This window comes from Daldinia loculata (assembly GCF_022478755.1).
Source record: "Daldinia loculata strain CBS 113971 unplaced genomic scaffold F4817scaffold_47, whole genome shotgun sequence".
Lineage (NCBI taxonomy): Eukaryota > Fungi > Ascomycota > Sordariomycetes > Xylariales > Hypoxylaceae > Daldinia > Daldinia loculata.
Genome location: NW_026054901.1, coordinates 235783 through 260397, shown reverse-complemented (window position 1 = coordinate 260397; position 24615 = coordinate 235783). Strand labels below are relative to the sequence as shown.

Here is a 24615-nt window from a genome sequence, read left to right as displayed (position 1 = left end):
TAATAGGCACCCAATTCCAATGGCTACGCCAACGCTCATGACATCTGAAGGGCCTACCCAGACTATACAGGCAGCAATCAGACAAGCAACATCTATCGTGACGGACGCCCTAGCGAATACGGATGTATATTTCTTAACTACGCAACATGCCACGATAGATGGGTTTACCAACGCTCAAGCTACCGTACCGGCGAAGACAATCGACATCGTAATACCGACATGTATCCAGACGATAGAGGCAGACGCGAACGGATACCTTCCCCCAGGGACATGCAATGCCCTTTGGAGCTACTACCCGAGCTTCTCGGCCGCAATGGCCTTCACCATTATTTTTGGGCTCCTCACTCTCACCCACTTATACCAAGCAATAGCCCATAGGAAGGTAACTAGATTTCGGCCGCTGGTTGAAACCGAATGATACTAATACGACCTGATAGAAATTCTGCTGGGTCATTGTCATGGCTAGTCTCTGGGAAACGATGGCTTACCTATTTCGTACTATCAGCACTCGCTACCAGCAAAGTTCCGGCGTATATCTCGTGTTCCAGATCTTCATTTTGCTCTCGCCGCTGTGTAAGTAGACGCATGACTAAATTTGTCTAGTAAGCTCTGCTCTGCTTCTAACACGCCGTAATAGGGGTAAACGCATTCGACTATATGGTTCTTGGCCGAATGATATACTATTTCGTTCCTTCACGGCAGATATTCAATATACCGGCACAAGCAATAGCTGCAGGCTTTGTCACATTTGGTAAGGATTTCTCCCGCTTTAAGAGACGCTGCATATTTGGTGTGCTTGGCCCTCGAAATATTTCATGCTAATCGCAGACAAACGCTAGACTTTGTTGCGTTCGTCATTCAACTCGTAGGTGGCTCAATGGCTGGTCCGACGGCACCACCAGAGGATCAGTTGAAGGCCATCCATATTTATATGGGGGGTATCGGCTTGCAGCAGTTCTTTATAGTCATATTCGTTGCGTTTGCAGTTGGGTTCCAGCTGCAAATGCGTAACGTGAAAACTCCCGAAGCGACAACAACCGGGAATTTAAGCTGCCGTCCCTTATTATTCACGCTATATGCTACGTTAACCTGCATCACGGTAAGTATTCGGCACAAGTGTCACTTATAATTATTGCTAATGAGTTCATGAAGATTCGCATCATATTTAGACTGGTCGAGTTCTCGTCCGGCTCGACTGGCGTATCGAACCCCTTGGTGACCAACGAAACCCACTTCTATGTACTCGAGGCTGCTCCCATGATGTTAGCTATTCTCGGCTTTAACATCATACATCCGGGAAAGGTCCTCGTAGGACCTGAGTCTGAGATGCCTGGGTTTTTTGCGACCTGCATGGGCTTATTTCGGAAGAGAAAAGAAAGAGGACAATTCGGAAAGCTTGAAGGATCTGACAACGAAGAGATGGAAAATCTGCGGCCATAATAGGTTGGTCAACCAAGTCCTTCTTAGAACTGCGTATTAGAAGAGAGAGGTGGTCATGTATTGAAATATGGCCAAGGGGTACACCGAAAAATGTAGCCATATTTAGGCCTGTCTAATGAGATGGCGCTGTCCGATTCGTGGAGTAGTCTGTCGGATAACCCCAACTATCCGTGTAGCTTGGACATGCATACGCATTATGGAGGATCGAGCATCCGTCTCGCATGCCTGTAATATATTCAGAATAGCAGTTATTTCCCCGACGATCTCTAGGTGTCACCTTGGGGTACTTTACCTGAACCCCTCACCGTGTTTTGCTCCTGGATCTTTTCTTTACTTCGCTCGTCACAACGGCTCATATAATCTGATATAAACTTAATCATATATCAGAACACATATCCAAGCAATTAAGCACTTATAAGAGCCTCATTTCATATCTATACAAAATGACCTCAAGCTCTAGTGCCTCAAACGAACCGGCGAAGCCGTCTCCTCAGCTTTCCCCTGATCTGCCGAGCACTACCACGTACCTGACAGGTCACAATGACGAGGGAAAGGCAATTGTTCAATCGGCGCGGCCGGCAGCGTGGAAGGCCTTTGAAGGGGGTATTAGTACGTTTTTGCTTTAACGGCATCCCACCCTTTAGATTTAGACTGTAAACTGTCTCCGTTGTCCCGGCTCCGAACTCTCGAACGCAGATAATCTCGAGATTCGATTCCCTCGTTGAGCTCTTATATGTCACATATTCTAACCTACGCTGTTATCTGTTATAGTGGGTTTCAACCAGATTTATACCAACAAATTTCTGCCCGATTTGAACGACGATGCCGATATAAAATTCCACGACGAAATAATCGCGGGAGGAAACCTCGGATTAGCTACTAAAGGCGGGACTGTCTGCCGCATGGTCGACTTCGGGCCGCAATATGAGTGTATGATGCACAGAACCAAGTCGCTGGACTTTGGTATATTGATCGAGGGAGAACTGGAATTGAAACTAGATGACGGCAGTATCACGAATATGAAGCGCGGTGATATAGCAGTTCAGCGAGCAACGATGCACGCCTGGCGCAATCCTAGTACCACTAATTGGGCTCGTATAGTGTTTGTGCTTCAGGATACGCAGCCATTGTTTATCGGAGGGAAGAAATTCGGAGAAGACTACGGTAGAGGTACTAAAGACCTTCCGCCGAGTGGAAACGACGAGGAATAAACTGGATGATGCCTCTTGCTAGAAGCGAGAAAATGAGGCTTGATAGGTAGTCAACATATCTTATCTTACTTATGAATAGATGTAGATAGTTGATATATAAATTGGAAATTCGCAAATAATGTGTAATGTGTAATGTGTTGATGTGATGTGTAATTGTGATAAAGCGAACTACTTAAAAAGGGTAGCTTTGCTGCTTTAATGATCGAATTCCCACCCCACGTACGCCATTGGTCAATTACATGTAGCGTAAATCGACAGCGGAACGGTCAAACTTTCAATCGCTACCCCGCCGTCGGGTACCTTAATTGTAGTATCGATTAGAAGTTAGGTATGTACTTCCGGCCTGTTAGGTATATGGTACTTAGGTTTAGGTACTGCAAGGAAAGGAAGCTACAGGCTGCTGCAAGCTTCTAAGTCGTTATCCATCAGTCGATTTTATTGCGAACGTCAAAAATTTATTATCGGCGACCTATGATAAATGTGACGGCTTGAAGAATATACGCCATTCCACCTCGACAAACACCATAAGATTGCCTAACGAAGTTAATCCCGATTAAATACGCCTGTACAAATACGCACACAAAATTATGGCTATAGACTACAGCCCGCGCAGCGTCGCCGACGCTACGCGATTTACGTCTAATACCCCCCATGCGAATGCGAAAGCCGCATCCCGCTCTCCTCCGTCGTCAAGCAGCTCTTCTCCCTCCACTACCTCATCACAGCCAACCCAGAGAAGTATGCCGCCGCCCGGCATGCCCAGGCCTTCGGCGCCGGAGACCATGGAAGAGCGCGTACGTCGGTTGCGGGCCGCACATCTCGCGGCGAGGAAGCATGAGACGTCGCGGTTTGACCGTGTTGTCGACGTATCCAGGAGGTACTTTGATGCCGCTCACAAGTTTACTGTTTTGGGTTTGATCGGATTTAGCGGTAATGTTCTTTTTTATATTCCTATCATGATTCTGGTTCTGTGTAATATATATATATATATATATTTATTCTCTGGTTTTTCGTACCCTGTTCTAATTGTTATATGTTTGAATAGGCCTTGCACTCTTTGTCACAGTCTTCGCAACAGCCGATATGATGGTATACAACCGCAAGCGCCGCAACGAGTTTTTCGCTCTCCAGAAGCAACTTAAAACTGACAGCCTAGAAGCTGCACGTCTAGCGTACATGACGGGCACAGCATCCGAGGAACAAGTTAGGCTTGTAGATGAAGCTGAGGAAAAAGCTAGACAGTCAGGCATAAGCCTACCGCCCTTACTATCATCACCCAAGCCAATTGCTTCGGAAGCGGGCGCAATTGAGAGCACGGAGAGAAGCGCCTGGCCGGGAGAGTCTATGACCGAGAGTAGTATGTCTGCTGCGAACGAGGTGGAGCAACCCAAGAAGAAGGGCATCACTTCGTGGTTATTCGGCGGGCTAAAGAATGAAGAGGCTAGCGAGGAGCCCTTACAATTTGACAAAGAAGCCGCGGCTGCGTCGGGTCTGCCTTCGCGGTCGAGTATCGCAAATGCGGTTGACGAGTCGCAACAGGCGTTAAAGGACAAGGCGAAGGCAGCATTCGATCAGGAGCGGGAGAATCAAAGGAATGGGGGACCTCTAGACCAGATCGGTTCGAGCGGGAAGTCGACTAGTAATGCAACCAAGAAGAGCGGGTGGTGGTAGTGAGGTTGACAGAAACTATTACCATGATCTTCAACAATGTAGGATCGGCGAAGTTAAGAGGACGGTGGCAATTGCCATATAAGCCAACCGGCTGCAATACTCCGCTGTATATAGGCTACCAACGACGTTTATATCGAATATGGCATGAGTTTGGTATACTTGTTGATGAGAAGAATATCGGTGTATCATTACCGTATGAAAAGAACAGAGCATTAGACTGGGCGTACTGGACGATAAATGAGTATTCTACTGTATAATTCCTAGTTCATTAGTTCACCTCCCAATCCAGCATGCATGTACTTAGCTTAGGTACCTAGGTATGATTTCCCCGAATCTGAAGTTTTTGGATCAAGTTATAAGTTGGAGGCCGTCGTATTTAAATTTAAAGGCGCAACAATATGTAATCCCACCACTCACCACGTGCTTATTCTATACTCCTTAACGACCTATTTTCGGATTTACCTTTTAAAGGCTTTTATCTCGAACGACTACTTTGCCTCCCATTTGTCCGACAACTCCACTCAAGGCAATGCTCTTGGTACAGAGGATATTCAATATCTGAGCTAGCCCTCAGCTTAGTTCAGCTTTTTTGCCTTTGAACGCCAATGACACCATAATCTCCTTAACGCAAAAAATAGAAAAGGGAGAAACAGAGAGAAGGGTAATTATAGACTTGATGTAAAGATCCCATGTCTCCTCAGCTCCTGATTTATTTACCCTCGAATGAATGCACATATTTTCCCTTGAGGCCAATAACCAATGACTAAATGCAATAACGACCGTAAAATTGGGTATTGGCGTAATGAGCGAATGACATATGCAGGCAACAAGAAAAATAGGGTAATGATGAACGAAACTATAACACAAAAAAAGCCACGTGGGTTCACTATAGTGTAATGTTTGTGTTTCGGGCGGAACATCTTGAAATACAAGAAAAAAGCCATACTACTGAGCTCCAAGGTAAGCCACGTATCATTACCGTTTCTACTATCATAATAGTAGGATCTAAGGAAAGAACTTGGGGACCTGCTTCGCCCTTATAAGTTCGTCAAGTCCAAGCTACTGATGGTAAACAGCGTCTGAACAGGGCCTGATGCTCCTCATAAAAGAAAAGGATAACTGTCGAAACCTCGAGTGTATCTACTACATCCAGAGGGTTGCCTGGAATATGGCCCACGTATTTCCCACTAGGAGTTGGAAAAATGATATTTGAAGACGTCTTAATATGTGATTTATCCTTGCTCGTCTCCTTTTGGGAACGTTCATGTTAAGGTAATATCTCGTCTTCGGCAAACCTTATCATATCCTCAAGCTAGGTGCGTAGCTCAATGACAACCCTATGCTAGCTATGCTAGGAGATAATAATGTGGTTAAAGTGACCCGGAATCTTCATGCGGCACTTCTCGCAGTCAGCTCGGTAGCCTATACTGAATGACTTCTTCATGCCGGGTTGGAGTGTCCAGTTATTGACGGTATGTTTGCTACGTGAATGGCCAAACTTGCCTCTTGGCGACGGTGTAGCTGGCGCCGAGGAGGGGGATGATGCGGGATCCGTATCCATCATACCGGTATCGTTGTCGATGACTTGAGGGATGGTCTGGATATTGGGGTGGAGAGCCATGGCGTGAGGGTTTGTTGAACGAGGCATATGAGGTAAGTAAGGTCTCTGGGGCTGAGACGACGCAGAGTCCAGCACCATACCTGGGCTTACTGGCATATCTTCGCCGCCACTCTCACTAATAGGAGACGGGAGACGTCGGTTTTGGGCCATGGACCATTCAATAGCACCACCTAGAGATCTTGGTACCGAAGATTCGTCATGTTTCGTAGGGAACGGCTGAGTGTGCGCAAAATCACATTCATTATCCGGTACCATAGCATTGCTCGACCGATTTGTTGCATGCACTGTTTGGTTCATCGGGCCCCAGCTCTGTCCTCGCACTTGCGCTGCAAAAGTACAATGTATGGGGGTGGGTAACCGTCCGGTAATACTGGCGTTGAGGGAGTCTGCTTGGGACGGGCCAGGTTGGAACGGTTCGGACGAGGAATCCATCATCATGTCCATGTCCCTATCGATGTCCATGGGTGGATTTGATTGTTGCAGATGTTGCATATCTTCTGAGTCGGATTCGGTCGGTGTGATAGTGGAAGGGGGGATTGTTGCTGCAGTTGCTGCCGCCGCCGGAAAGCCCGGTGGTCCTGGCCATCGTTTCTGTGTTGGAGAAGTGCGCAGAGGAAGAGATTGTAGACGTTTCTATTCGTAAAGGTTAGGTTAGCCGTGACTTGTTGAGCTGCGCGAACAAGATCGTAGTGTCGCATGAGTTGCTATTGATAATCGCGAGTAGCGTATGAATCAATATTGTTAATACTAACATTACGGTGCTCGGTAAAGCCCAAAGTCCCATTCATACCGTCTCCCGTGTTAACCTGTGTACTGTTGTATTGCTCCTCATCTTCCCTCTGGCGTTTCCGTGGAAGCTCCTGCCAGTGAGGGTCAAACATGTTTATTATCGGAGATAGCTAGGTAGTGAAGATGCCGAAGAAGAGAAATCAAAGACTGAAGCGTAAGGAAGACCGAACTATGCTCGAACGCTGTCGCCAATTAAAAGCAGGAAGGGTGATAATATCAGTTTGTAAAAGAGGCCAGAACTAGCAGGCCGAGGGGCTGTGCCGAAGTGATTGAAATATTATATGTCAATTGTACGATATGCCGCAGTGCCAGGCTTCGGCGGGGGGGATGACGGAGGTGGGAATAGGAATGGGGAATCGAGACTGGAATCTTGGTTCGTGGCTGGCTCCAGACCGACGGTGCTCTTTCAGTCGTTGATCAACCATTTATGGAGGAAGAATAGTCAAATGGCTGGTAGTTTTCTTCTCGAAACGAATCCCCAAATAGCTTCGACCTTACCAGTCAATAGCAGATTATACATATAAACAAAACGCACGAAGCACATGCTCGAAGATCAAAGAAAGGAGAAAGATGTTAAAAAGATGTAAGAAGACAACAACCTGCAATAATTCGCCGGTGACGGTGCTTGCCTCAGCCCAAGTTTCCGCCAGTTCCAAAGCACCTGACGATTGTGGGGATCTAAGTCCAATGCTCTTGCTCTTGCAGGGGGCGTCCTTTGCAATGGATCATCGCATCAGGGACGCCAGCCTTGTGTATTCTGTGCGTAAGCCATCTACTTAGGTACATCATATGCATGTACCTCAGTTACGCCCGTACTCAAGACACTTAGGTACCCAACCGCGTGCATAAAGCATGTACGTAATTTGCACAATATATTATTATGCAAGACTCATAAATGCTTTAGGTGGATCTTTATACATAACTTAGCATTTACAGATCATGTAACACGAGTAACAGTAACACAACGAATGACATGACCAGAATTGCACTAACATTTGAATTATTATGTACAAATGCAAGTACCTAGGTCAAAACCAATGCTCTTTATTTCCCTCCTCTTTCTTTCTTCTTGTGTTAGTTATATTATCTTAATTCCACCTTAACAATATCAACTATTCTCTCTCTATAGTTGAATAGTTCAAATAAATTATAAGGCCCTTGATGGACGTTGCATAGATCTGTCCAGTTGCTTCGTTTCGGATACCCCTAAATGTCTCTAACTGTCTGAGGACTCTCTGACTAGCCCGCCTGTCTTGGTAGGCGTCTAGCAAGGGCATGAGATAGAATTCCACCGGCGGTCTTTTATGTTCCTGCGACTGGAGAGACATCATACCCTGATCTTGAACGGGTGGTTGCAGCGATGAGATACAAGGCATGTTTCACGATCGATGCCACCGCAGCCAAACAGGTATGAACCAGCTGCCCCGCTTTAGTAGCAGTCCGGCCGGGTATTGTCGACGACTGGGTTGCGACATCGCGTGTGGTTCTGTCCGACTTAGTCGGACTCCAATCCAGTGGTTTGAGCTACTACCATATAATGAAAACTACTGTATGACGTGGTATCCCGATCTTGCAGGATAGTAAATGATGATATAGCGCAAGAGCTTCAGCTCTATGTGTTGAGAACTCATATTAACACGTATGTACGGCTCTTTTGTCTGTAGTGCTTAGAATTAGGCTCTTATTATGTGGCTTTTTGTCTCCTTGGTGGCGCTTTTACATTGAGTCTTTATTCTTCATAACTATACCTTGGCCAAATTATTTCATAAGGCGCCTCGAGTAGGGTTATTATAGTACTCTGGCATTTTGATGCTATCCCTATACCTATAAGAGAGTCTAGAAACTTACCCGTCCCATAATGTTATATTCAGTGTACTGTGAAAGTCAACAGGTGCAGGTGGTGGGGTTGGCAAAGCGTGCCGGATAACAATGTCCAGTAGTCTCTCGGCCTCATCCTCCTCACTCCGTTCAACTTGCTCCTGCGGGCTCGGATACTTCAATCTCCTTTCCGAGCTCGCATTGCCTTCTTCATTTAGAGCCCAGTTTAGCCAAGCACTAACGATGAGGCAACATGGATAAAATAGAGTCACGAAACCTGTCAAAATCATGATATAAAACATCACGTAGGAGATGACCACTAAGACCCATTTGCTGAATAAAGAAAGCCCCTCGTATGGCATATTATTTATTACCTAGCAAAATTAGCTATTTCTAGGAATTATTATGTATAACCGGCCCGGTTTACTACGGATAATCCAGCGTCTTGAGGAGGCCGGCTTTGTGGGCGGGTATACCACTTATGTACCTGGGTATGTTTCGGTAAGTTGAGTTTCTATATCGCCACAAAGTAATTGTATTCATATACAGCAACGTACAATGGCTAGCAAATACTAGTTAATTCAATCATTCAAAGAACATGTACTCTACTCGATAATTAATGTTTTGCCTTCACATGATCTAGGGTCCTTAGTCTTCATTGCATGTTATTGTTCATCATCACATATACCTATGATACCTTTGGCGGGTTACTAACAGCAACCGACCCAGCGTGTTAAGTGATGACTAATTATCCGAGTGGTTAATACTTGGATAATTCATTCGAGTCTGTTCCCTTGTTTCTACTGCACTGGTAAACATGGAGCTGGAATGATTTGTGGATTCAGGACATCCCATATAATAACCCTTGACCGAGCTAGTTAAGCCTGACTGCTTATACGACAGTAGCATTACCCCCAAAAATATCCAGAGGGAATTGGTCGGCGATCGCCTGGTATCCAGCAACGTTGGGGTGTAGATGATCGCCGCCATCGTACTGAGAGGCTAGGTTAGCGGCGTTGGAGGGGTTAGCCACGATCTTAGCAAAGTCAATCGAAGCATCAAAACTGCCATCTCCACCTCCTAGAATCCATTTATTCACCGTCTGCCTCGTTTTATCTCTCGTTGGGTTGCTATAGCTCTGTCCGTTTCCGCCGAATGGTGTGATTGTTGCCCCAAAGACAGTCAAGCCGGCTGCCTTCGCATCCTTGGCAATTGTCGTGAAGGACGATGTTAGACTACTTCCGATACGTGATTGTGTTCCCGAGTCCGCAGATCCTCCTCCGATGTCGTTTACACCTTCGAAAATGAGAGCGTATTTAACACCGGCAGTTGTGAGTAGATCGCGCTTGTAACGCTGCATGAGCGGTGGGCCAAGACCACCGGTAAGAACGGTATTACCGCCTGCTGCTTGGTTGCACACGGCGACGTTGGTGATTCCTTCTTTCTGCATCCGAGCTAGAAGTAGGTCAGGCCAGCTGAGAGTATTTGTTAGCGAGATTCTTAGCTATAATGAAGATCCTAACTATACCGGTTGTTGGCATTATCAGTGCTTCCTCGCCCATCCGTGATACTATCGCCGAGAATCACCAGAGCGGCGGTCGTCTTTGGGGCCCAGGCTTCGACAGCAGTGAGAAAATACCAGTGCGCCGTGCTCGCTCCCGTCACAGTCGAGGCATTAAGGTGATTACCCTGCTGCATCCAAGATGTCGTTCGACTGCCTGGGTGCCCAGTAATGCTATTTCCAGATTGGCCAGGTTGCGAATAGAGACTGATAGTAATCATGGCCTGCGGGTCAACTTTGAAGTCCACAGGGTCAGTGTAGGCAACCTGACCCCTCGGGATCGTGACCGAGCTAGAGCCATTAAAAGTAAGACCCTTCAATGTTGCCGTATCGATTCCATCCACGCCCGCTTTGCCTCCTGTTGGAAGGGCTATAGATGCTTCTGTGATAGGAAGGTCACTGCCACCGAAAGTATTGGAGATCTGGAAGCGAAGCCTTTCTGCACCTATAGACAGGTGAAGCGTCTGGCGAAGGGTGGCATCCTTAAACGCGGCCGAGCCCGACTAAACTCGCGGTTAGATGGTTAATGCGCGACTCGCAGAATAAGAAGTGTAGAACATACGAATGGGGATGGCGGCATATTATTAGGTTCCACCAGCTGCGGCATTGAGGTCCATGTTGCTACCCAATGAGAATATTCATCCTGTCGGGGGACATTATAAGTAGGGCGTGCACCAATACATACCGCCCACCATAGTAACCAAGTGGTCAGTATTGAGAATCTAAGGCTGAGGCTTCTCAGCATACATGAAGATGATACGAATGTCATATTGGCGATAAATAATAAGGAAACAAGCGCCAAGGCACAAGAGAGATCTGTGATATCTCCATGGCGGCAGCTTTGATACTTATTACCATAAGGGCAAAATGTAACCGAGGTTTAGAGCGACGGATAATATACCTCCGCCGTTATTTTGCCTTGTTTTGCCATGTTGCTATATTGCTATTTAGCCGTAGGGCTGGTTCCTGAACACTTAATCAAAGACAGCCTAGCTTGTATTTGAAATATATGGCAGATTAGTAGGAAACGAAGGCTGAAGTCAATAGAAAGTCCAAAGGACTGTAATATTACGAAATGAAAAAGTATGTAATACGATGAAACAATCATTTAAGATACGATATGACAATAAGATATGATATGCAGACGGGAACAGCTTTGTCGATTTGTCGATTTGTCGATTTGTCGATTTGTCGATTTGTTCAATCTTATAAGAGGTAGAAGATATCTCAATCGAGTCCCCATAATCCAATGACATCAGTATAGACTTATAAGCGGACATCGGAGGATATGTTAACAAGAGAAGATACGAACTCTTATGCTGAGTTCTATTCTTATATACTTGAATGTTCATATGTGAGTTCCAACTTGAGACCTTAGTGGACGTGTTATGAACATAAGTAGCCAGTAGTATGCCAGCAAGACTCCACGAGCTCATACGAGGGCGGTGTGATAGGAGTTTCGTAACTATTGGTGCGGCATCAATGCGTCCATCTTACGATTTCGAAGAGACGAATAACGCCGCCGTGAGGGGACCAGAAAGAAAAGAAAAAAAAAGTTTTCGGAATAAGGATGGAATATGGAGTTAGTGCAAAGTACTATGTACGTAATACCCAATTGGGGATAAGCGATAAGTAATGTATAGGGTAGTAGTACCCCTCCATTCGTCAAACACCCCGCCTTCACCTTACGAACATTAGGACATTCAATATTGCATATTGCAACTACGTAACTCAGAGGTACCTTGGACCTACCTTACACACGTGTTGTACTAACTTCAATATTGGTTAAAATTTACTATTGGTTTAAACACCTTTCCTATCGTACCTTAGGTACCTAACCTAAGGTAGGTGGTAGCTTCTTATTCTTCGCCTTGCATACATGGTGCCGACATCTTCATAGTCAACTTCAACTTACCTGTTTTTACACCAGCTCACCAAGAAAGTTGACCAATTCAACTATCTGGTTTTAATACTGGCTAGGTTTTCTAAAGGGACTTTGGAAATTGGGACCTAGGAGACCGGAACAAGGAATTGAAGCATTAGGAGAAATATTTGCATTTCTCTTATCATCAAATTTTCTTCGTCCTTTTTTAAAGAGTCTGACTCACCTCAAATCGACGGCTCTGATATCGCACACCACGCATCTATCCGCTGCTCGGATTGTCCGTAGCAAACAGTTCTTATTGCGTCCCTCGATCCTTGGGTGCTTACTTATTTACCATCCCACCAATCGAGTCTTCTTACATACTCCCAAGTACTTTGCTCACCCATCCATTACGATGCCAGGTGTCGATATGGCGCCCCTTGTGGCCGACGACATGAGAGGTACGTTAGACAATAAGCAAACACCAATCTTCATTTTACTAGATTCGTGTCATTGCGCCCCGTTCCGTTTCCTCTCGTCGCTCTTATATTCAGATCTCGAGTGCCTCATTCGCGTACAACTCGAGAGCACCCGTCCCCCCTTTACTGAGTCATACGTACTCGAAGATTGTTTGTGTCACAGACGAGGAAAAGAGACAGGATGCTGATTTACTTGGAAACTGCAGTCCTAGGACAGGACCCTCTCATCCCGCCGGCATTGCTCATCTCTGAGATCCCCATGACTGATGCTTCCTTGCAGACGGTCGTTAAGGGTCGAAGAGATGCAGTTTCTATCATCATGGGCCGCAATGACCGCCTCTTGGTTGTTGTTGGACCCTGCTCTATTCACGATCCGGCTATGGCGCATGACTATGCTCAGCGTCTTAAGAAGCTTTCCGAGAAGCTGTCAGACGATTTATGCATCATCATGCGTGCCTACCTCGAGAAGCCGCGGACTACCGTAGGCTGGAAGGGTCTCATTAATGATCCCGATATCGACAATAGCTTCAAGATCAACAAGGGTCTTCGTATATCACGACAGATGTTCAGCGATCTAACTAACGCAGGCGTACCGATTGCCAGCGAGATGCTAGATACCATCTCGCCCCAGTTCTTGGCCGACTTCATCTCCGTTGGTGCTATTGGTGCTCGTACCACCGAGTCACAACTACACCGTGAACTAGCGTCTGGTCTCTCATTCCCCATTGGCTTCAAGAACGGCACTGACGGCAACTTAAATGTTGCTATCGACGCTATCGGAGCGGCGGCTTCTAAGCATCATTTCATGGGTGTCACCAAGCAGGGTCTAGCAGCCATCACACGAACAAAGGGGAATGAGCACGGCTTCGTTATTCTTAGGGGTGGTAGCAAGGGTACTAACTATGACAAGGAGAGCATCCAAAATGCTAAAGAAACGTTGATCAAGAAGGGACAGAAGTTGGCTATTATGGTCGACTGCTCGCACGGTGGGTTACATTCGTCCCACGAGACGCATAGTGCTAAGCTAATAATTGAATAGGAAACTCGAATAAGGATCACCGAAACCAGCCCAAGGTTGCTAAGGTCATCAGTGACCAATTGAGAGAAGGTGAAAAGGCCATCATTGGTGTCATGATCGAGTCCAATATCAACGAGGGCAACCAGAAAGTCCCGGCGGAGGGACCGTCAGGACTGAAGAAGGGTGTAAGCATCACCGACGCCTGCATCGATTGGGATAGCACAGTCGAAGTCCTTGAAGATCTCGCAGCTGCAGTCCGGGCTCGGAGAGAGAAGAATGGCGCGCCGAATGCCAACGGCAGCGAACAAGAGCCCAAGACTACTCTCATTGAAGAAGAATAAACCCCCAGATGGGAGCACATGATCTATGAACATCATTGATTTCGGGCGCATCAAAAGGTGGCATTTGGCTTCAAGTAAAATCAGTTGTGGGCAAAAGAAGCGGCCCCAACCTATATGTGAGGATTGGTGGCTATCGTGGAGGTAGGTAGGTATCCGGAAAATCAACTCAACGATCTAGGAACTTGATTGGGAAAACACAAAAAAAGACTAGACGTTAGTATAATTTATAGATGATCCCAAAATCAGACAAACGCGTTTGATTTCTCGCTCGTCAGATCACACTTAGCTTGTAGTATAGTATTGACTTCAATGTGTACACCGATGTACTTCGATATGAGAACCGTAGTATCTCTCTGTATGACTCCTCTAGAGCCTCCCTAAACGCCATTTGTAATGTCAAAGTCTCAATATTTTAGACCAAAATTCATTCACCGATATCAACCATGCTCTTTCTTTTCACCTATTCAGTCCTTGCGTATCGTCATTGCCAACAGGCATATATACACCCCTATCCTGGGCGGATCCTCGCCCACCTCTACTCCCTGTGCCAGAGCCTCCCAATCCTAGAGCGGCAGCTTTCTTCCCTTCGCGGAACTCGACAACTCTTTTAGCAGCAGCCCAACCCAACAGGCTAATGGTACCTAGTATAAAACCCCAGACGATGATCTGGTCCTTGCGGCTATCGCGCTGGAAGCAGGTAGTGATGACGTCGGTCTCCTCGGCATCCTTGCAGATAGGGAGGTGTTGCGAAAGGCAGAAAGCTCGGGTACATTGGGTGCAAGAAGCTGATGCGGCGCGCTCTTGGAGTTGCGGTGACGCCGGGTGTTCGGGTTTGCCGAAGGATGAATCGCCTTGCGGACCGAGTTGTATTAAGGTGCTATTCTTGAAACAGGTGCATTTACAGAATGTCGGCGCGGCTGCGGTTAAGACGTACAAATCAGCATGGCTAATAGGATAAGGGCATGAACATGTGTTTATCAAGCTAGGCTAGCTTACAGGAGGCGGCGACATAGGAGATGAAGATCCCTATAAAAAGGGTTAAGAGATGAAGTCGCATCGTGTCGCGATCATTGACTGGCCATGTATATCTGATGTCGTAGCTAATGGAGTTGCTTATACATAATAACCCATCTGCACCAGAATCACCAATACCTATCTTAAACTACATGTAATAAGGTGAGTTGCGATTGATGCGAGCGACGACACTAGGAACGGAGCACATGCTTGCGCCGATAAGGCGGTTGTCAGATAAGTAGGTACATCGAAAGTAAAAAGCTGCCAGGGTACGCAATGTACCTACCTATGTACCTAACCTGTGGCTTTAAGTCTCCACAGAGCCCCACGAAACTGTACATCGGTACTTGGCAATTTTGCAGCTAAGCATCGCGAACCTTATCTCAGGTGACCTCAGACCCGATATTTTCGAGTCGGGCTGCGCCCGCCTTGCGCCACGCAACGCGTGGTCCATGTGTTTATACCTATGGGTTACGGGCAAAGTATTCGAAAATATTTGGTCTAAAGCTATGCCCTGAGTTTACGAAGGGTTATTGTGTCGATTTTTTTTTCTATGGGAGCTCGTCCGGATTAGGAAATAGAAATTGCCTATTTGGGATTTGAGAATTACCGGAGTAGGAAGGACCCTGGTCGATTCGGTAGATGTTGATTGGGTGCATCTTGAAGGAAGTGGAGTTTTGGTCGATTTTTAAGCGAATGACAAGCCACGGCCACAGCCAAGGCCACAGCCAAGGCTAGCCACAGCTACGAGGCTCCTGGATGTGGCTTGTGCGGCCGAAGGCCGCCTATGGGATACCGGGTCGGCGGAGCGTTTCGGCTTCGCCGAAACGCGGAGACCGACCCGCTTACGTAGCAGGCAAAAGGGACAGGTGCGAGGTCCAGGAATCGAATCGTGGACCTGGCGATTGGTGTATGGTATGGCTATGTGGCTATGTGGCTATGTGGCTGTTAGTCACGGGGATGGTCACGGGATTGTCACGTGATAATACTGGCGCATTACGTAAACTCAGGGCTATTGTGCAATCCAGCGGGGTTGCCTCTTGTACTATATTGCAGGGGTCTTTGACGTTTTTATTAGTGATGAAAAAATCAAACATTACATTTACAATAACTTAATATACCATAATAACGTACGAAATAGCTTTAATTTTAATAACTTAAAATTAATAATATATTTAATTTATTTTTTTATTTTTTTTATATATTTGTACGGTATTACGTTTTTATATATTAAATTTTAATGTTTAAAAATTTTTAACGTTTTAATTATTTAAATTTTATATAAAATATTTAAATATAATAATTTAATATTTTATAATTATATATAAAATCTTTTTTTATAATAACTTAAAATTATTGCTTAAACTTTTTAACTTTTTTTATATATTTATAATTTTTTATATTAAGTTTTAACATTTATTACAATTATTATTACGGTTATTATTGCGGTTAACGTTATAACCGGTGTTGCGACTAGTATTATAGTTAATATTAACCATTTTTAACACTTTAAAAAGTTTAAAACGCGTAAATTTAATTAATAAATTTAATAAAAAAGTTAATAACTATTATATAATTAATTATTATTTACTATAAACGCGCATTAATACTATTATTTTAATAATTTTATTAATGTTATTGTTAATGTTGTTATTTTAAAACGTTAGACGTATGATTTTGGTATGCGGGGTCCTAAAGCTGCCTCAGACCACAGATTCGATGTTGTTTTAGGGGGTTGTTCCGGGTTTTGATTGGTTGAAAAGTGGTGTGGCTAGGGGAGGTACAACCCCACGAACGATATCGAATTTGTGGTCTGAGTTTACTGAGATAACGCGAACCGAAAAAAGTTCAAAGTTCAAAGTTCACAGCTTCTATCAAACATTTGAAGTCCACTTGCGAATTAGATATCCTCTAAGCCGGACAAGTTCACCACAGCCTCACCAATTAGTCATAATGCGGCGGATACCACGATTAAGACGACCCTCCGGCCTGTCTGCCTCGGCGCCATGCTCTTCAATTACTCCTCTAGTTGGCCAATGTGCGCCGGTATCCCAGACTATCTCGACCTCGTGCCGCCGGCCCATACCGACGACCTTCCAAAGTCCTTTATCCCTCCGGTTCTACTCAACCGATAAGCAGCCGAGCACACAGATCCAGAGCCAGAGTTCTGCTCCTGAAACCGAACAAGCGCACAAAGAAGAGCTTCAGGAGCTAACCGAAGAGGTTATAGAAGAAGCAGAGTATCTTCCGCCGCAGTGGAAGGCATATATTCCCCCACCTCGACGTAGCTATGCCGAACGGTTGGACGACGTCTCAGATTCCAGCTATGTACCTGCTTTGACGGCGGACGGCTTGGATATGGTTGGCGGATTGAATAACTGGTGGGACCAACCGCAACATTGGGCCTCTGATTTCGTCGGTTTCAAGCCGCTGAATCCGGTTCTCGACCCCGCCGTTCTTGAGACTTCGGTACGGCGAGCTGTCGTGGAGGCGTTTGCGCTGAAACAGGCGGGGCGAGAAGACGAGCTGATAAAAGCTTGGCCGATAGCGGGGGAGGATGAATTACATCGCCTCTTGAGCGTGGAGATCAACGTAGCAAAGGACGGCGCTGTGTCGCTGACTGGGGATGTGTCCGCGGTAGTAGGTTCGCTGGTCCGAAAGAGCGATCCTGCTGTGACCAATGAGTCCACTGAGGAAAGCACAAGTGTGCCGGTGCTCTCAGCAGAAGAGGCCCAGAAGTATAAGGATGCTTGGAGTCATGGATGGAAGGCCGTGTCTCTGTCGGACCCCCGAATTAAGTTCGCTGTAAGTTCTGCCATGCTAGAGTTAATATGCTCTCCCGTCGAAATGAAACATATTGGGATATATGAGATTAACATGGTGGATCCTAGATCACAAAGCGAATATTCCAGCTCACCGGGCAACTGGTCCACGACCACCAGCTATCCAGCATCACAGACGTCCGGTCACTGCTGCATGCGGTGCAAAAACCGCCCAAGCTCAAGACCCTGACCCAGGAGATCCAGGAGCGCCGGCAAGACCTCGTGCAGCTGCCCAACGTGTCCTTCGCGACGAAGCGCATTACGCGCGGCGACAGGGAGAAGGCGGTTGGACGATTCAAGCTCATAGAAGAGGAGCTGAAGAAGAGAGATCTGCCTCTTGTGGGTCATGGGTTTGTTCGGAAGAATAGGGAGCTCTCGCGGCTTAAGGGCGGAGTCTAGTATCTGTTCCCATGCGAGACGCTATGTATCAGTATGTCGAAGTGCAATATCTACCAACTCTGGCCTTGTACATATAGAACAACAATACAGTATTGCAATCGACTACGTGCAGAAACACAAAAATACCTTATAATGTGCCAATGGTTCATCTAACTTATTCGGAAACAGTCATGATTTCGAGTAGTAGACAGAAGGCATGACAACGATCCTCTTGAGGGACCTAGCTAGCTGGCATCTTATCAGACGTGCAATTATGACGCGGGGAGAAGACTCTAGATAGGTCTCTCCCCTATTATATAGGTATATATGCATACACATATATGAGTGTATTCAAGCGGTTATTCTTAAATGTGGTAGTGAGGAGTTATATAGTATCTATCATATGAGGGATAAACAGGCAAAGTACAGCAATTATTAATATCGACCTCTAACAGGATATAAACAAGTATAGCAGTAAATTCTATAAACTTTTACGAGTAATGTAAACTATTTGCTCGCTTGAGGGCGTGTTTGTATACGGGCGGGCCAGTCTATATACCCCATCCGCCTAAATCCCCCATCTAAATCTAGAATAATCGACATTTACATAAGATAATATTTACTTCTAATAGCGCCCTCGAAAAGTCCAACCCGGCATGCTGGAGAACAGAATTTTGAACTCGACGTAATCAGGCTTACTCCGTGAGGTTGACATTGTCAGCTGATTGTAGCTGTTGAATTTTCGAGTCTGCATGCTCCTGGCGATCCTGCACATCTGCGAGCTGTACTCTTCTCCTCGCGTCGATGTACATCATATACTCTTCGTACGTGTCTGAGATATCGAGTTAGTTGCATATCTATAGGGGAGACTCAAAAAAGAGGAAGTAGATAGCCGATTAGCATGACCTGGAAAGGTGGTGGTGATGAGAAATACGGAATAAAAGTACACATACGTGGTAGAACCTTGACGTCCTTGGGGACTGAGAAGGTGTAATTAAACTGGCCCGTCGGCCTCGCGTTCCCATGCTCGACATCTCTCACCTTACTATCCACCCTAACATGCAGCCGCGTAACCGGGTTCTCCGGGTCATTCTGCCGGGGCTCGCTGCCATCCTCTTCCAGCAACGGCGGGTCCGTATACACGATCGTCGCAGTCAAGTACAAGACACTACCGACCGGAACCGGGTTCCGGAAAGTACACGGATCGGCGCTGATGAACGTGGGGCGGGCGTGCGCGAAACTCGCCGCGCAGCAGAACGCCAGCTCGAACGTCTGCTTCAGGTGGAAGCCGCCGAAGATCATGGTCTGGTGCCGGTTGCGGTACTGCGGCTGCATGATGGACGCCGTCGAGAGCTGCGTCTTGGACATGGCGAGCACGTTGCCCGGCTGCCGGAGGTGGTTGTTCGGGTCGTGGTACGCTAGTTGTCGGAGCCAGATCTTGTGGATCAGAGCTGACTCTGGGTCGTTGGGCTCCGTCTCGAGTAGTGACGTCTTAAGCTTTTGCTTGGTCGCTAGGGCTTTAGCCTCCCCGGCTTTGAAGATATGTTCTTCCTCGGGGGTCGAGCACTCTAGACGTGGTATATTGACCGGTTTCTTGGTTTTGGGATCTAGGGCTACCATGGTAAAGGTGCATGTTAGCAATACATCCTCCGGTTTACTAGGTTCGCCTTCGTCTCTGGCTCTGGCGACCTTGCAAGTAATTTCCACGCTACTCCGCCCCGACGCGTAGGTTACTTGCCCGCTATACTCGAGGTCACATATCTCAGTCAGCGGGTGGGCGATGGTAATTCTGTCCAGCGCAGCGGTAACAACAGCTACGCCCGGCCCGGTATGTTTATAGACGATGATACCCGACAGGGCGTCAAGATCCATGAATATCGTGCCTAACCTAGAGTCCTAGTCAGAAAAACCAGCAGATTAGAGAGATGAGCCGAGGACCTTATGTGACCAGATGAGTTAATGTAGGTGTCGCTAAGCCAAGGATCGCGGCCAAGAGGAAGTACGACTCGATGATAACTATCGCTCATCTTTTTCGGAGTAAGGTCGCGTTCCTGCGGTTGAACCTCGTCGGCGGCTACGTTTTTCCCTTCTTGCTGCAGCCTCCACGCCTCTATCCACGGCGTTGGTAGACGGTCATCTGTGAGGCCGCGAAATACTCCATCTGTACGGAGGGAAGCCGTGCCGTGCAGGCATCTTTTTGGTATTCCGGTCAACACAGCGCACGTATCTAATGTTTTAGATCTAGAAGCCAGAGCAACTAGGCGTCTGATTGGTAGATTCCTATAGATCATGTCCGAGATGTCGTTGGCTAGAGTTGCATTGATATGCAGTAGTGTAGTGTAGATCGGTGATGCGATAAAATATGACGGATCTTTTAAGTACTCGGGTACCTATCGGGGCATTGCGGGAGCTCGGTAGGCAATTACGGATCCAATCTGGGATATATCCGGTAACTGCAACTCGTACCTGCCTGCCATGGGTGCAAACTGTCATTCACCTCAAAGATGTAACGACAGCAACACAAAAATAGAAGAACATTGAACAAATAAACACTATATACGAAACAAAAAAACATTGGCAAAAGATTAAACGCCTCAGGCGGGGGTCGAACCCGCAACCTTGGGATTCCCAAGTAATCCGGATGTATTGTCCGTTTAATAAAAGTCCCACGCTCTAGCCAATTGAGCTACCAAGGCAGATGACGATGGATTTGTTATGACAGTTAATACCTCTTAGTCCCCGCATACGGCGTTTTTCTGAGCCTACAAAGGTCCGGGCCAAAAATTTTATACATCTCTTGACTTTTTGATACTGTACGAGTCACGCGCTAAGATGAAAGTTGAATAGTGGCTTATCCACTAAATCTAGGTGGCTTACCGCTATATTTATAGCGATATCAGCCACTATAGCTTAGATAAGACCGTGTAATCTTTTTTTACTCGCACGTGGCTTTGCCAAGCTCAGATGTGTAAGACTTTTGGCCGGGACCTTCGAATGTATTTATGTACTTACACATCAGCCAAGCTTGAAACCTTCCAACTTACAAATATAAATTGAGCTACCAAGGCCAAGGCAATGATATTTCAATAATTTTTAATGTCAATCATTGGATGACGATGGGCTTGTTATGACAATTATCCCCGCACACGGTTTTCTCTCTATGTATTTATTCATGTACCAACATGTCAACCACCTTCAACTTACATTTTACATAAATCGCTTCCGTTATACTAGATCAGCTAACTGTGTTCAATATCCTTAATTCTGTATTATTCACATGGTTTAACAAGTATTTAATTAAATCTTTAACCCAATACTCTTGTGAATTTTAGACTGACTATCTTTTTTTTCTTCCCTGATCTAAAGGACTTGCTCTCTGCTCAGCTTAACCCAGGCATCGTCACAAGTTCCTTTCTCATGTACTAATATGGCACAACAATCTAAGGAATAGACATATTATACCTTCGAAACTAGATATGGAATTCTTGGTTGAACATGTAGGCACGATGTTAGTTAATCATCTAGGATGCAGTCTCTCTTTCTGCTATAGCTGGCTTAACGGATACTATTTGATCTAGCCCTTATATGTTTCATTTCCAAGACCAAGTCTCTTCATGACTGTATTTGGCTATAGTACTATACAGAGGTGTATTAATACCGGAATTGTCGTTTTATTGTCGGGGTAACAGCACATGGTAAATCTTTGTAAGATCCGAGTATCTACAACTTTGTCCGGCCTACTTTTTAGGGAAATTTCCATTCCCCGTGGTATATCTTTGAGACGATAAACGTCGGTATTAGTCGAATTGGTTCATTTCCTCTCGCCAGCCTAAGTAAATGTTTCGTTCCATGGTCGCCGGGTCTGATCTCCTAAGCCTGGCATACATGTTGCCGTGTCGGGTGGCTGGTCTACCTGATTTTCGATGCAGCCTCATCGGAGTACTCGAGGTTGACGTTGGGACAACAGCAATGCGTCCATGACCCGTTCGCCAGAGGTCCTTACAGAATAGTGTTGGCTCCCCTGAGTAACACTCGCCTCCCCGTGGTCCCCGAAATTTGATTCTCTCTTCCTTCTTCCCCTTCCCTGGCGGCTTTATGTCTCCTCGATCTTGGTCGGACTGCTCCCCAAGTATCGGTGCAGCCGTAAAAGCTACAGCTCCATTCCAACACGCAAAGACCTGGAAAGGGAGAGCCCTGCTAAACCTCTCACCAGTTATTCGGTCATTCCAGAACAGATTCCATGCGCTATTCCAATTGCCGTCCGGTGGAATATCAAAGAACAAATCTCCCCGGAGAGTGCGCGCTACCCATACGTCGTAGAACGTCGGATCGCGGCCAACGTAGGTCCAGTCCATAGCGCAAGTCATATCTGCTGATAGGAAGATTCGCTGGTGTACCAGCTCGAGTATGTCAGATACACATATTGCTACGTCGTTTAAGAAGATGACAGTCGTATTTGTATTTGGCACTAACGACGACTGCGAGGGGTTTGGCTTTGCATCTTGAGTCAAGCCAGCAAGGGAGAGAAGTGGCGAGATGGCCAAGTTGCGAAGTTGTGCGAGTTTTGCTATCCTTTCTCCAGTCTTGGCGTCTATCTCGCTCGACTGGACTTAATATACGATGCCTAAATCCTTTAACTTGGGCTGGAGGGAGTACAGGACTTCGTGTGTGCCATCGTTTGCGTTACCTTCCACTATCGATAGAGCTCAGGCTGTCGGACCAAGGAACTTGATTGTTTCTGTAATGGATCCCAGTAGGCGAGGCAGAATATTAATGGACTGCCGAAGGTCGAGAGTAAAGAAGTATTTCAGTTCTCGAGGCCCATGGTCTTCTAACAGTGTTAGATTCGGGCTTGGACACTCCAGGCGAGGGAATGTAGTATCTGTCGGGTCTAAAATAGTTTTGATAGATGAAGTTATGTTCCATGAATCGTCTAGATTGACTGGGTCGGACACGCTATTCACTTGTGAGTTCTGATCGGGCCCAATGGTATTAGAAGGTATTGGCGAATTAGATGGATAAAAACCGGACTGCTTCCCCTGACCCCATGACTCCGATGAAAAGCTCTAGTACGCGGCCCTGAAGGTAAGAATAATAAGAAACAAGTAGGCTACCTACTTGAACAAAAATTAAGCGCGCCCGCTTCGTCGGGATTCGTTTTGGGGATTCACGGAGTCGTGGCGTGTGATACGACACGAAAAACCCCCGATTTCTAGTCCTAGACGAGGTTGCAGATACGCGTGTTCAGCTTCGCAGAGTAATCGGATCGGCGCCTAAAAAAGGAATCTTTTGTGATTAAATGAGGTGTGACAAAGGATGTCTGTTGAACGTATTGTATTGTGTATATGATTCCCTTAGCGCCATGGCTCCATGTTTGTCCTCCATTGCCCCGTACACAACCCCCAAACATGTAATACAACAAGCTAAGTGCCTATATTTTCTATAGAAAATGTATAAATAGCCCCCATTGTTCTTTTTTACGAGAGCAGTACTCCCTTGTAGTAGACATAATTTAGTTTTCGAATCGTTCCGCTGTAAGTGTCCTACCGTGATATTGATTATGTCAATTCGAAGAAGATTTTCCCACATAAATTCTCTTTGCCATTGTCCTATAGAAACAGACATAGCATCTATGTAGCCTCGATGGAATATACTTTACTCGAGGTGACACATCGTGGCGCGCTGGTGGCTTCCCCCCCTTTTGTTTCCGTCCTACCCATCTGAATTTTCAACAGCGATAATTTGGCGGTAGGATTTTCTTCTTATTGGCTGTACATATTATGCTACTATCCGAAATAAATGATGCAAAACGAGCTGTGTCAATATTTGCGGGGAGAGGACGTTGTTCAGTGTACTTCTAGTCTGTTCAACTAGTCGATCGGATAGGGGGACGAGCAGGAACTGGAAGAGGAAAGGCTTGGCGGAAATGCCATGTTGAGGCGTCTCATTCGGCTCTAATGTTGGCTCGGATATAGTTGATTCTACGAGATTTATCTTCCCTTCCTTACTTTCATTGACTCTGGCTCATGCCATACGTTTATTATCAGGTCCACCCGACAGAGTATGGAATTATCATCATGGCGGCAAACTTCCCTGTTATTCACCTCCTCTTATTATTTTGGCAGATAGTTATTATTCGTGCCTACCAGGCTACCTCGGTCGTAGAACTAAGAATTGTTGAGACTACTGTGTCTCAGCTCAGCAGGAGAGACCGTTTAGCTACACATGAACGACTTGGATTGCAGGATGTCCCAACTCAGATGTCGCCCACTTGTGGTTACCAGGACGGCAACCCATCGAAGACCCGGACTGTTGCTCCACCCTTTGACTGTCGCATTGATACTGTGAATGGTCTATGGGGTTTCTGTATGACGGATATGAATCTCAGCGATTGTGGACTAGCTGGAGTTTGCACGGATGGAGCGAAATGCTCTATGGGCTGTGGGATGATGGGATACGAACACACGATCTCCTGGTGAGTTGAGGTCTCCTTAACATATGTGCTGTCTTACGTATTAATAGCTGCTCGTTTTGCAGCTCAGAGTCAGATCATGGTTATTGCTCTACGGCACTTATCTATCTAAGTGA

At 46.1% G+C, this 24615-nt stretch overlaps 10 protein-coding genes and 1 non-coding gene across 11 annotated transcripts; 5 read left to right on the top strand and 6 right to left on the bottom strand.

Annotated features, from left to right (window-relative positions):
- Positions 1 to 19: 19 nt before the first annotated feature.
- On the top strand, positions 20 to 1440 carry F4817DRAFT_318575 (RTA1 like protein-domain-containing protein; the record flags this gene model as incomplete). The annotated part of the gene is made up of 5 exons (XM_049300931.1): positions 20 to 382; positions 438 to 573; positions 638 to 751; positions 840 to 1099; positions 1153 to 1440. The coding sequence occupies 5 exons, from the start codon at positions 20 to 22 to the stop codon at positions 1438 to 1440; spliced, it is 1161 nt and encodes a 386-aa protein (XP_049156477.1).
- Positions 1441 to 1506: 66 nt separating this feature from the next.
- Positions 1507 to 2684, top strand: F4817DRAFT_205728 (uncharacterized protein). Its single transcript, XM_049298636.1, has 2 exons — positions 1507 to 2049; positions 2212 to 2684. The coding sequence occupies exons 1-2, from the start codon at positions 1884 to 1886 to the stop codon at positions 2649 to 2651; spliced, it is 606 nt and encodes a 201-aa protein (XP_049156476.1). The 5' UTR covers positions 1507 to 1883; the 3' UTR covers positions 2652 to 2684.
- A 200-nt stretch (positions 2685 to 2884) lies between these two features.
- F4817DRAFT_346157 (uncharacterized protein) lies at positions 2885 to 4669 on the top strand. Its single transcript, XM_049304355.1, has 2 exons — positions 2885 to 3581; positions 3697 to 4669. Exons 1-2 carry the CDS (start codon positions 3239 to 3241, stop codon positions 4320 to 4322), a joined length of 969 nt encoding a protein of 322 aa, XP_049156475.1. The 5' UTR covers positions 2885 to 3238; the 3' UTR covers positions 4323 to 4669.
- Positions 4670 to 5469: 800 nt separating this feature from the next.
- Positions 5470 to 6918, bottom strand: F4817DRAFT_205658 (uncharacterized protein). The gene is made up of 2 exons (XM_049298635.1): positions 6696 to 6918; positions 5470 to 6576 (listed from the first exon to the last, which is right to left on the bottom strand). The coding sequence occupies exons 1-2, from the start codon at positions 6822 to 6824 to the stop codon at positions 5674 to 5676; spliced, it is 1032 nt and encodes a 343-aa protein (XP_049156474.1). The 5' UTR covers positions 6825 to 6918; the 3' UTR covers positions 5470 to 5673.
- A 2187-nt stretch (positions 6919 to 9105) lies between these two features.
- F4817DRAFT_205637 (SGNH hydrolase) lies at positions 9106 to 11015 on the bottom strand. Its single transcript, XM_049298634.1, has 3 exons — positions 10674 to 11015; positions 10079 to 10614; positions 9106 to 10025 (listed from the first exon to the last, which is right to left on the bottom strand). Exons 1-3 carry the CDS (start codon positions 10878 to 10880, stop codon positions 9443 to 9445), a joined length of 1326 nt encoding a protein of 441 aa, XP_049156473.1. The 5' UTR covers positions 10881 to 11015; the 3' UTR covers positions 9106 to 9442.
- Positions 11016 to 11820: 805 nt separating this feature from the next.
- F4817DRAFT_346149 (3-deoxy-7-phosphoheptulonate synthase) lies at positions 11821 to 14082 on the top strand. Its single transcript, XM_049304354.1, has 3 exons — positions 11821 to 12436; positions 12661 to 13440; positions 13494 to 14082. The coding sequence occupies exons 1-3, from the start codon at positions 12391 to 12393 to the stop codon at positions 13811 to 13813; spliced, it is 1146 nt and encodes a 381-aa protein (XP_049156472.1). The 5' UTR covers positions 11821 to 12390; the 3' UTR covers positions 13814 to 14082.
- Positions 14052 to 14963, bottom strand: F4817DRAFT_205598 (uncharacterized protein). The gene is made up of 2 exons (XM_049298633.1): positions 14810 to 14963; positions 14052 to 14730 (listed from the first exon to the last, which is right to left on the bottom strand). The coding sequence occupies exons 1-2, from the start codon at positions 14868 to 14870 to the stop codon at positions 14270 to 14272; spliced, it is 522 nt and encodes a 173-aa protein (XP_049156471.1). The 5' UTR covers positions 14871 to 14963; the 3' UTR covers positions 14052 to 14269.
- A 1671-nt stretch (positions 14964 to 16634) lies between these two features.
- Positions 16635 to 18484, top strand: F4817DRAFT_346145 (ribosomal subunit 39S-domain-containing protein). The gene is made up of 2 exons (XM_049304353.1): positions 16635 to 17632; positions 17719 to 18484. The coding sequence occupies exons 1-2, from the start codon at positions 16781 to 16783 to the stop codon at positions 18046 to 18048; spliced, it is 1182 nt and encodes a 393-aa protein (XP_049156470.1). The 5' UTR covers positions 16635 to 16780; the 3' UTR covers positions 18049 to 18484.
- Positions 18485 to 18486: 2 nt separating this feature from the next.
- On the bottom strand, positions 18487 to 20699 carry F4817DRAFT_346143 (Thioesterase/thiol ester dehydrase-isomerase). The gene is made up of 3 exons (XM_049304352.1): positions 19966 to 20699; positions 18981 to 19915; positions 18487 to 18859 (listed from the first exon to the last, which is right to left on the bottom strand). Exons 1-3 carry the CDS (start codon positions 20316 to 20318, stop codon positions 18723 to 18725), a joined length of 1425 nt encoding a protein of 474 aa, XP_049156469.1. The 5' UTR covers positions 20319 to 20699; the 3' UTR covers positions 18487 to 18722.
- F4817DRAFT_t128 lies at positions 20618 to 20723 on the bottom strand. The gene has a single exon. It is a non-coding gene; the product is annotated as a tRNA-Lys (tRNA).
- Positions 20724 to 21824: 1101 nt separating this feature from the next.
- Positions 21825 to 23076, bottom strand: F4817DRAFT_318566 (cryptococcal mannosyltransferase 1-domain-containing protein; the record flags this gene model as incomplete). Its single annotated transcript, XM_049300930.1, has 3 exons — positions 21825 to 22636; positions 22748 to 22983; positions 23072 to 23076. 3 exons carry the CDS (start codon positions 23074 to 23076, stop codon positions 21825 to 21827), a joined length of 1053 nt encoding a protein of 350 aa, XP_049156468.1.
- Positions 23077 to 24615: the final 1539 nt, after the last annotated feature.

What these genes read in the sequence shown, in the direction of transcription:
- F4817DRAFT_205598 (XM_049298633.1), bottom strand. Translation starts at nt 14,870, where the DNA reads ATGCGACTTCATCTCTTAACCCTTTTTATAGGGATCTTCATCTCCTAT. An exon ending in CTCCTATGTCGCCGCCTCCT is followed by an intron (nt 14,731 to 14,809) that starts GTAAGCTAGCCT and finishes TCTTAACCGCAG; the next exon opens with CCGCGCCGACATTCTGTAAA.
- F4817DRAFT_346157 (XM_049304355.1), top strand. Translation starts at nt 3,239, where the DNA reads ATGGCTATAGACTACAGCCCGCGCAGCGTCGCCGACGCTACGCGATTT. An exon ending in GGGTTTGATCGGATTTAGCG is followed by an intron (nt 3,582 to 3,696) that starts GTAATGTTCTTT and finishes ATGTTTGAATAG; the next exon opens with GCCTTGCACTCTTTGTCACA.
- F4817DRAFT_346143 (XM_049304352.1), bottom strand. Translation starts at nt 20,318, where the DNA reads ATGATCTATAGGAATCTACCAATCAGACGCCTAGTTGCTCTGGCTTCT. An exon ending in AACTCATCTGGTCACATAAG is followed by an intron (nt 19,916 to 19,965) that starts GTCCTCGGCTCA and finishes CTAGGACTCTAG; the next exon opens with GTTAGGCACGATATTCATGG. An exon ending in GGACGTCAAGGTTCTACCAC is followed by an intron (nt 18,860 to 18,980) that starts GTATGTGTACTT and finishes TCGATATCTCAG; the next exon opens with ACACGTACGAAGAGTATATG.
- F4817DRAFT_346149 (XM_049304354.1), top strand. Translation starts at nt 12,391, where the DNA reads ATGCCAGGTGTCGATATGGCGCCCCTTGTGGCCGACGACATGAGAG. An exon ending in TGTGGCCGACGACATGAGAG is followed by an intron (nt 12,437 to 12,660) that starts GTACGTTAGACA and finishes TGGAAACTGCAG; the next exon opens with TCCTAGGACAGGACCCTCTC. An exon ending in TATGGTCGACTGCTCGCACG is followed by an intron (nt 13,441 to 13,493) that starts GTGGGTTACATT and finishes ATAATTGAATAG; the next exon opens with GAAACTCGAATAAGGATCAC.
- F4817DRAFT_346145 (XM_049304353.1), top strand. Translation starts at nt 16,781, where the DNA reads ATGCGGCGGATACCACGATTAAGACGACCCTCCGGCCTGTCTGCCTCG. An exon ending in ACCCCCGAATTAAGTTCGCT is followed by an intron (nt 17,633 to 17,718) that starts GTAAGTTCTGCC and finishes GGTGGATCCTAG; the next exon opens with ATCACAAAGCGAATATTCCA.
- F4817DRAFT_205728 (XM_049298636.1), top strand. Translation starts at nt 1,884, where the DNA reads ATGACCTCAAGCTCTAGTGCCTCAAACGAACCGGCGAAGCCGTCTCCT. An exon ending in GGCCTTTGAAGGGGGTATTA is followed by an intron (nt 2,050 to 2,211) that starts GTACGTTTTTGC and finishes TATCTGTTATAG; the next exon opens with TGGGTTTCAACCAGATTTAT.
- F4817DRAFT_205637 (XM_049298634.1), bottom strand. Translation starts at nt 10,880, where the DNA reads ATGACATTCGTATCATCTTCATGTATGCTGAGAAGCCTCAGCCTTAGA. An exon ending in ATATGCCGCCATCCCCATTC is followed by an intron (nt 10,615 to 10,673) that starts GTATGTTCTACA and finishes CCGCGAGTTTAG; the next exon opens with TCGGGCTCGGCCGCGTTTAA. An exon ending in ACTGATAATGCCAACAACCG is followed by an intron (nt 10,026 to 10,078) that starts GTATAGTTAGGA and finishes AAATACTCTCAG; the next exon opens with CTGGCCTGACCTACTTCTAG.
- F4817DRAFT_205658 (XM_049298635.1), bottom strand. Translation starts at nt 6,824, where the DNA reads ATGTTTGACCCTCACTGGCAGGAGCTTCCACGGAAACGCCAGAGGGAA. An exon ending in GCTTTACCGAGCACCGTAAT is followed by an intron (nt 6,577 to 6,695) that starts GTTAGTATTAAC and finishes CTTTACGAATAG; the next exon opens with AAACGTCTACAATCTCTTCC.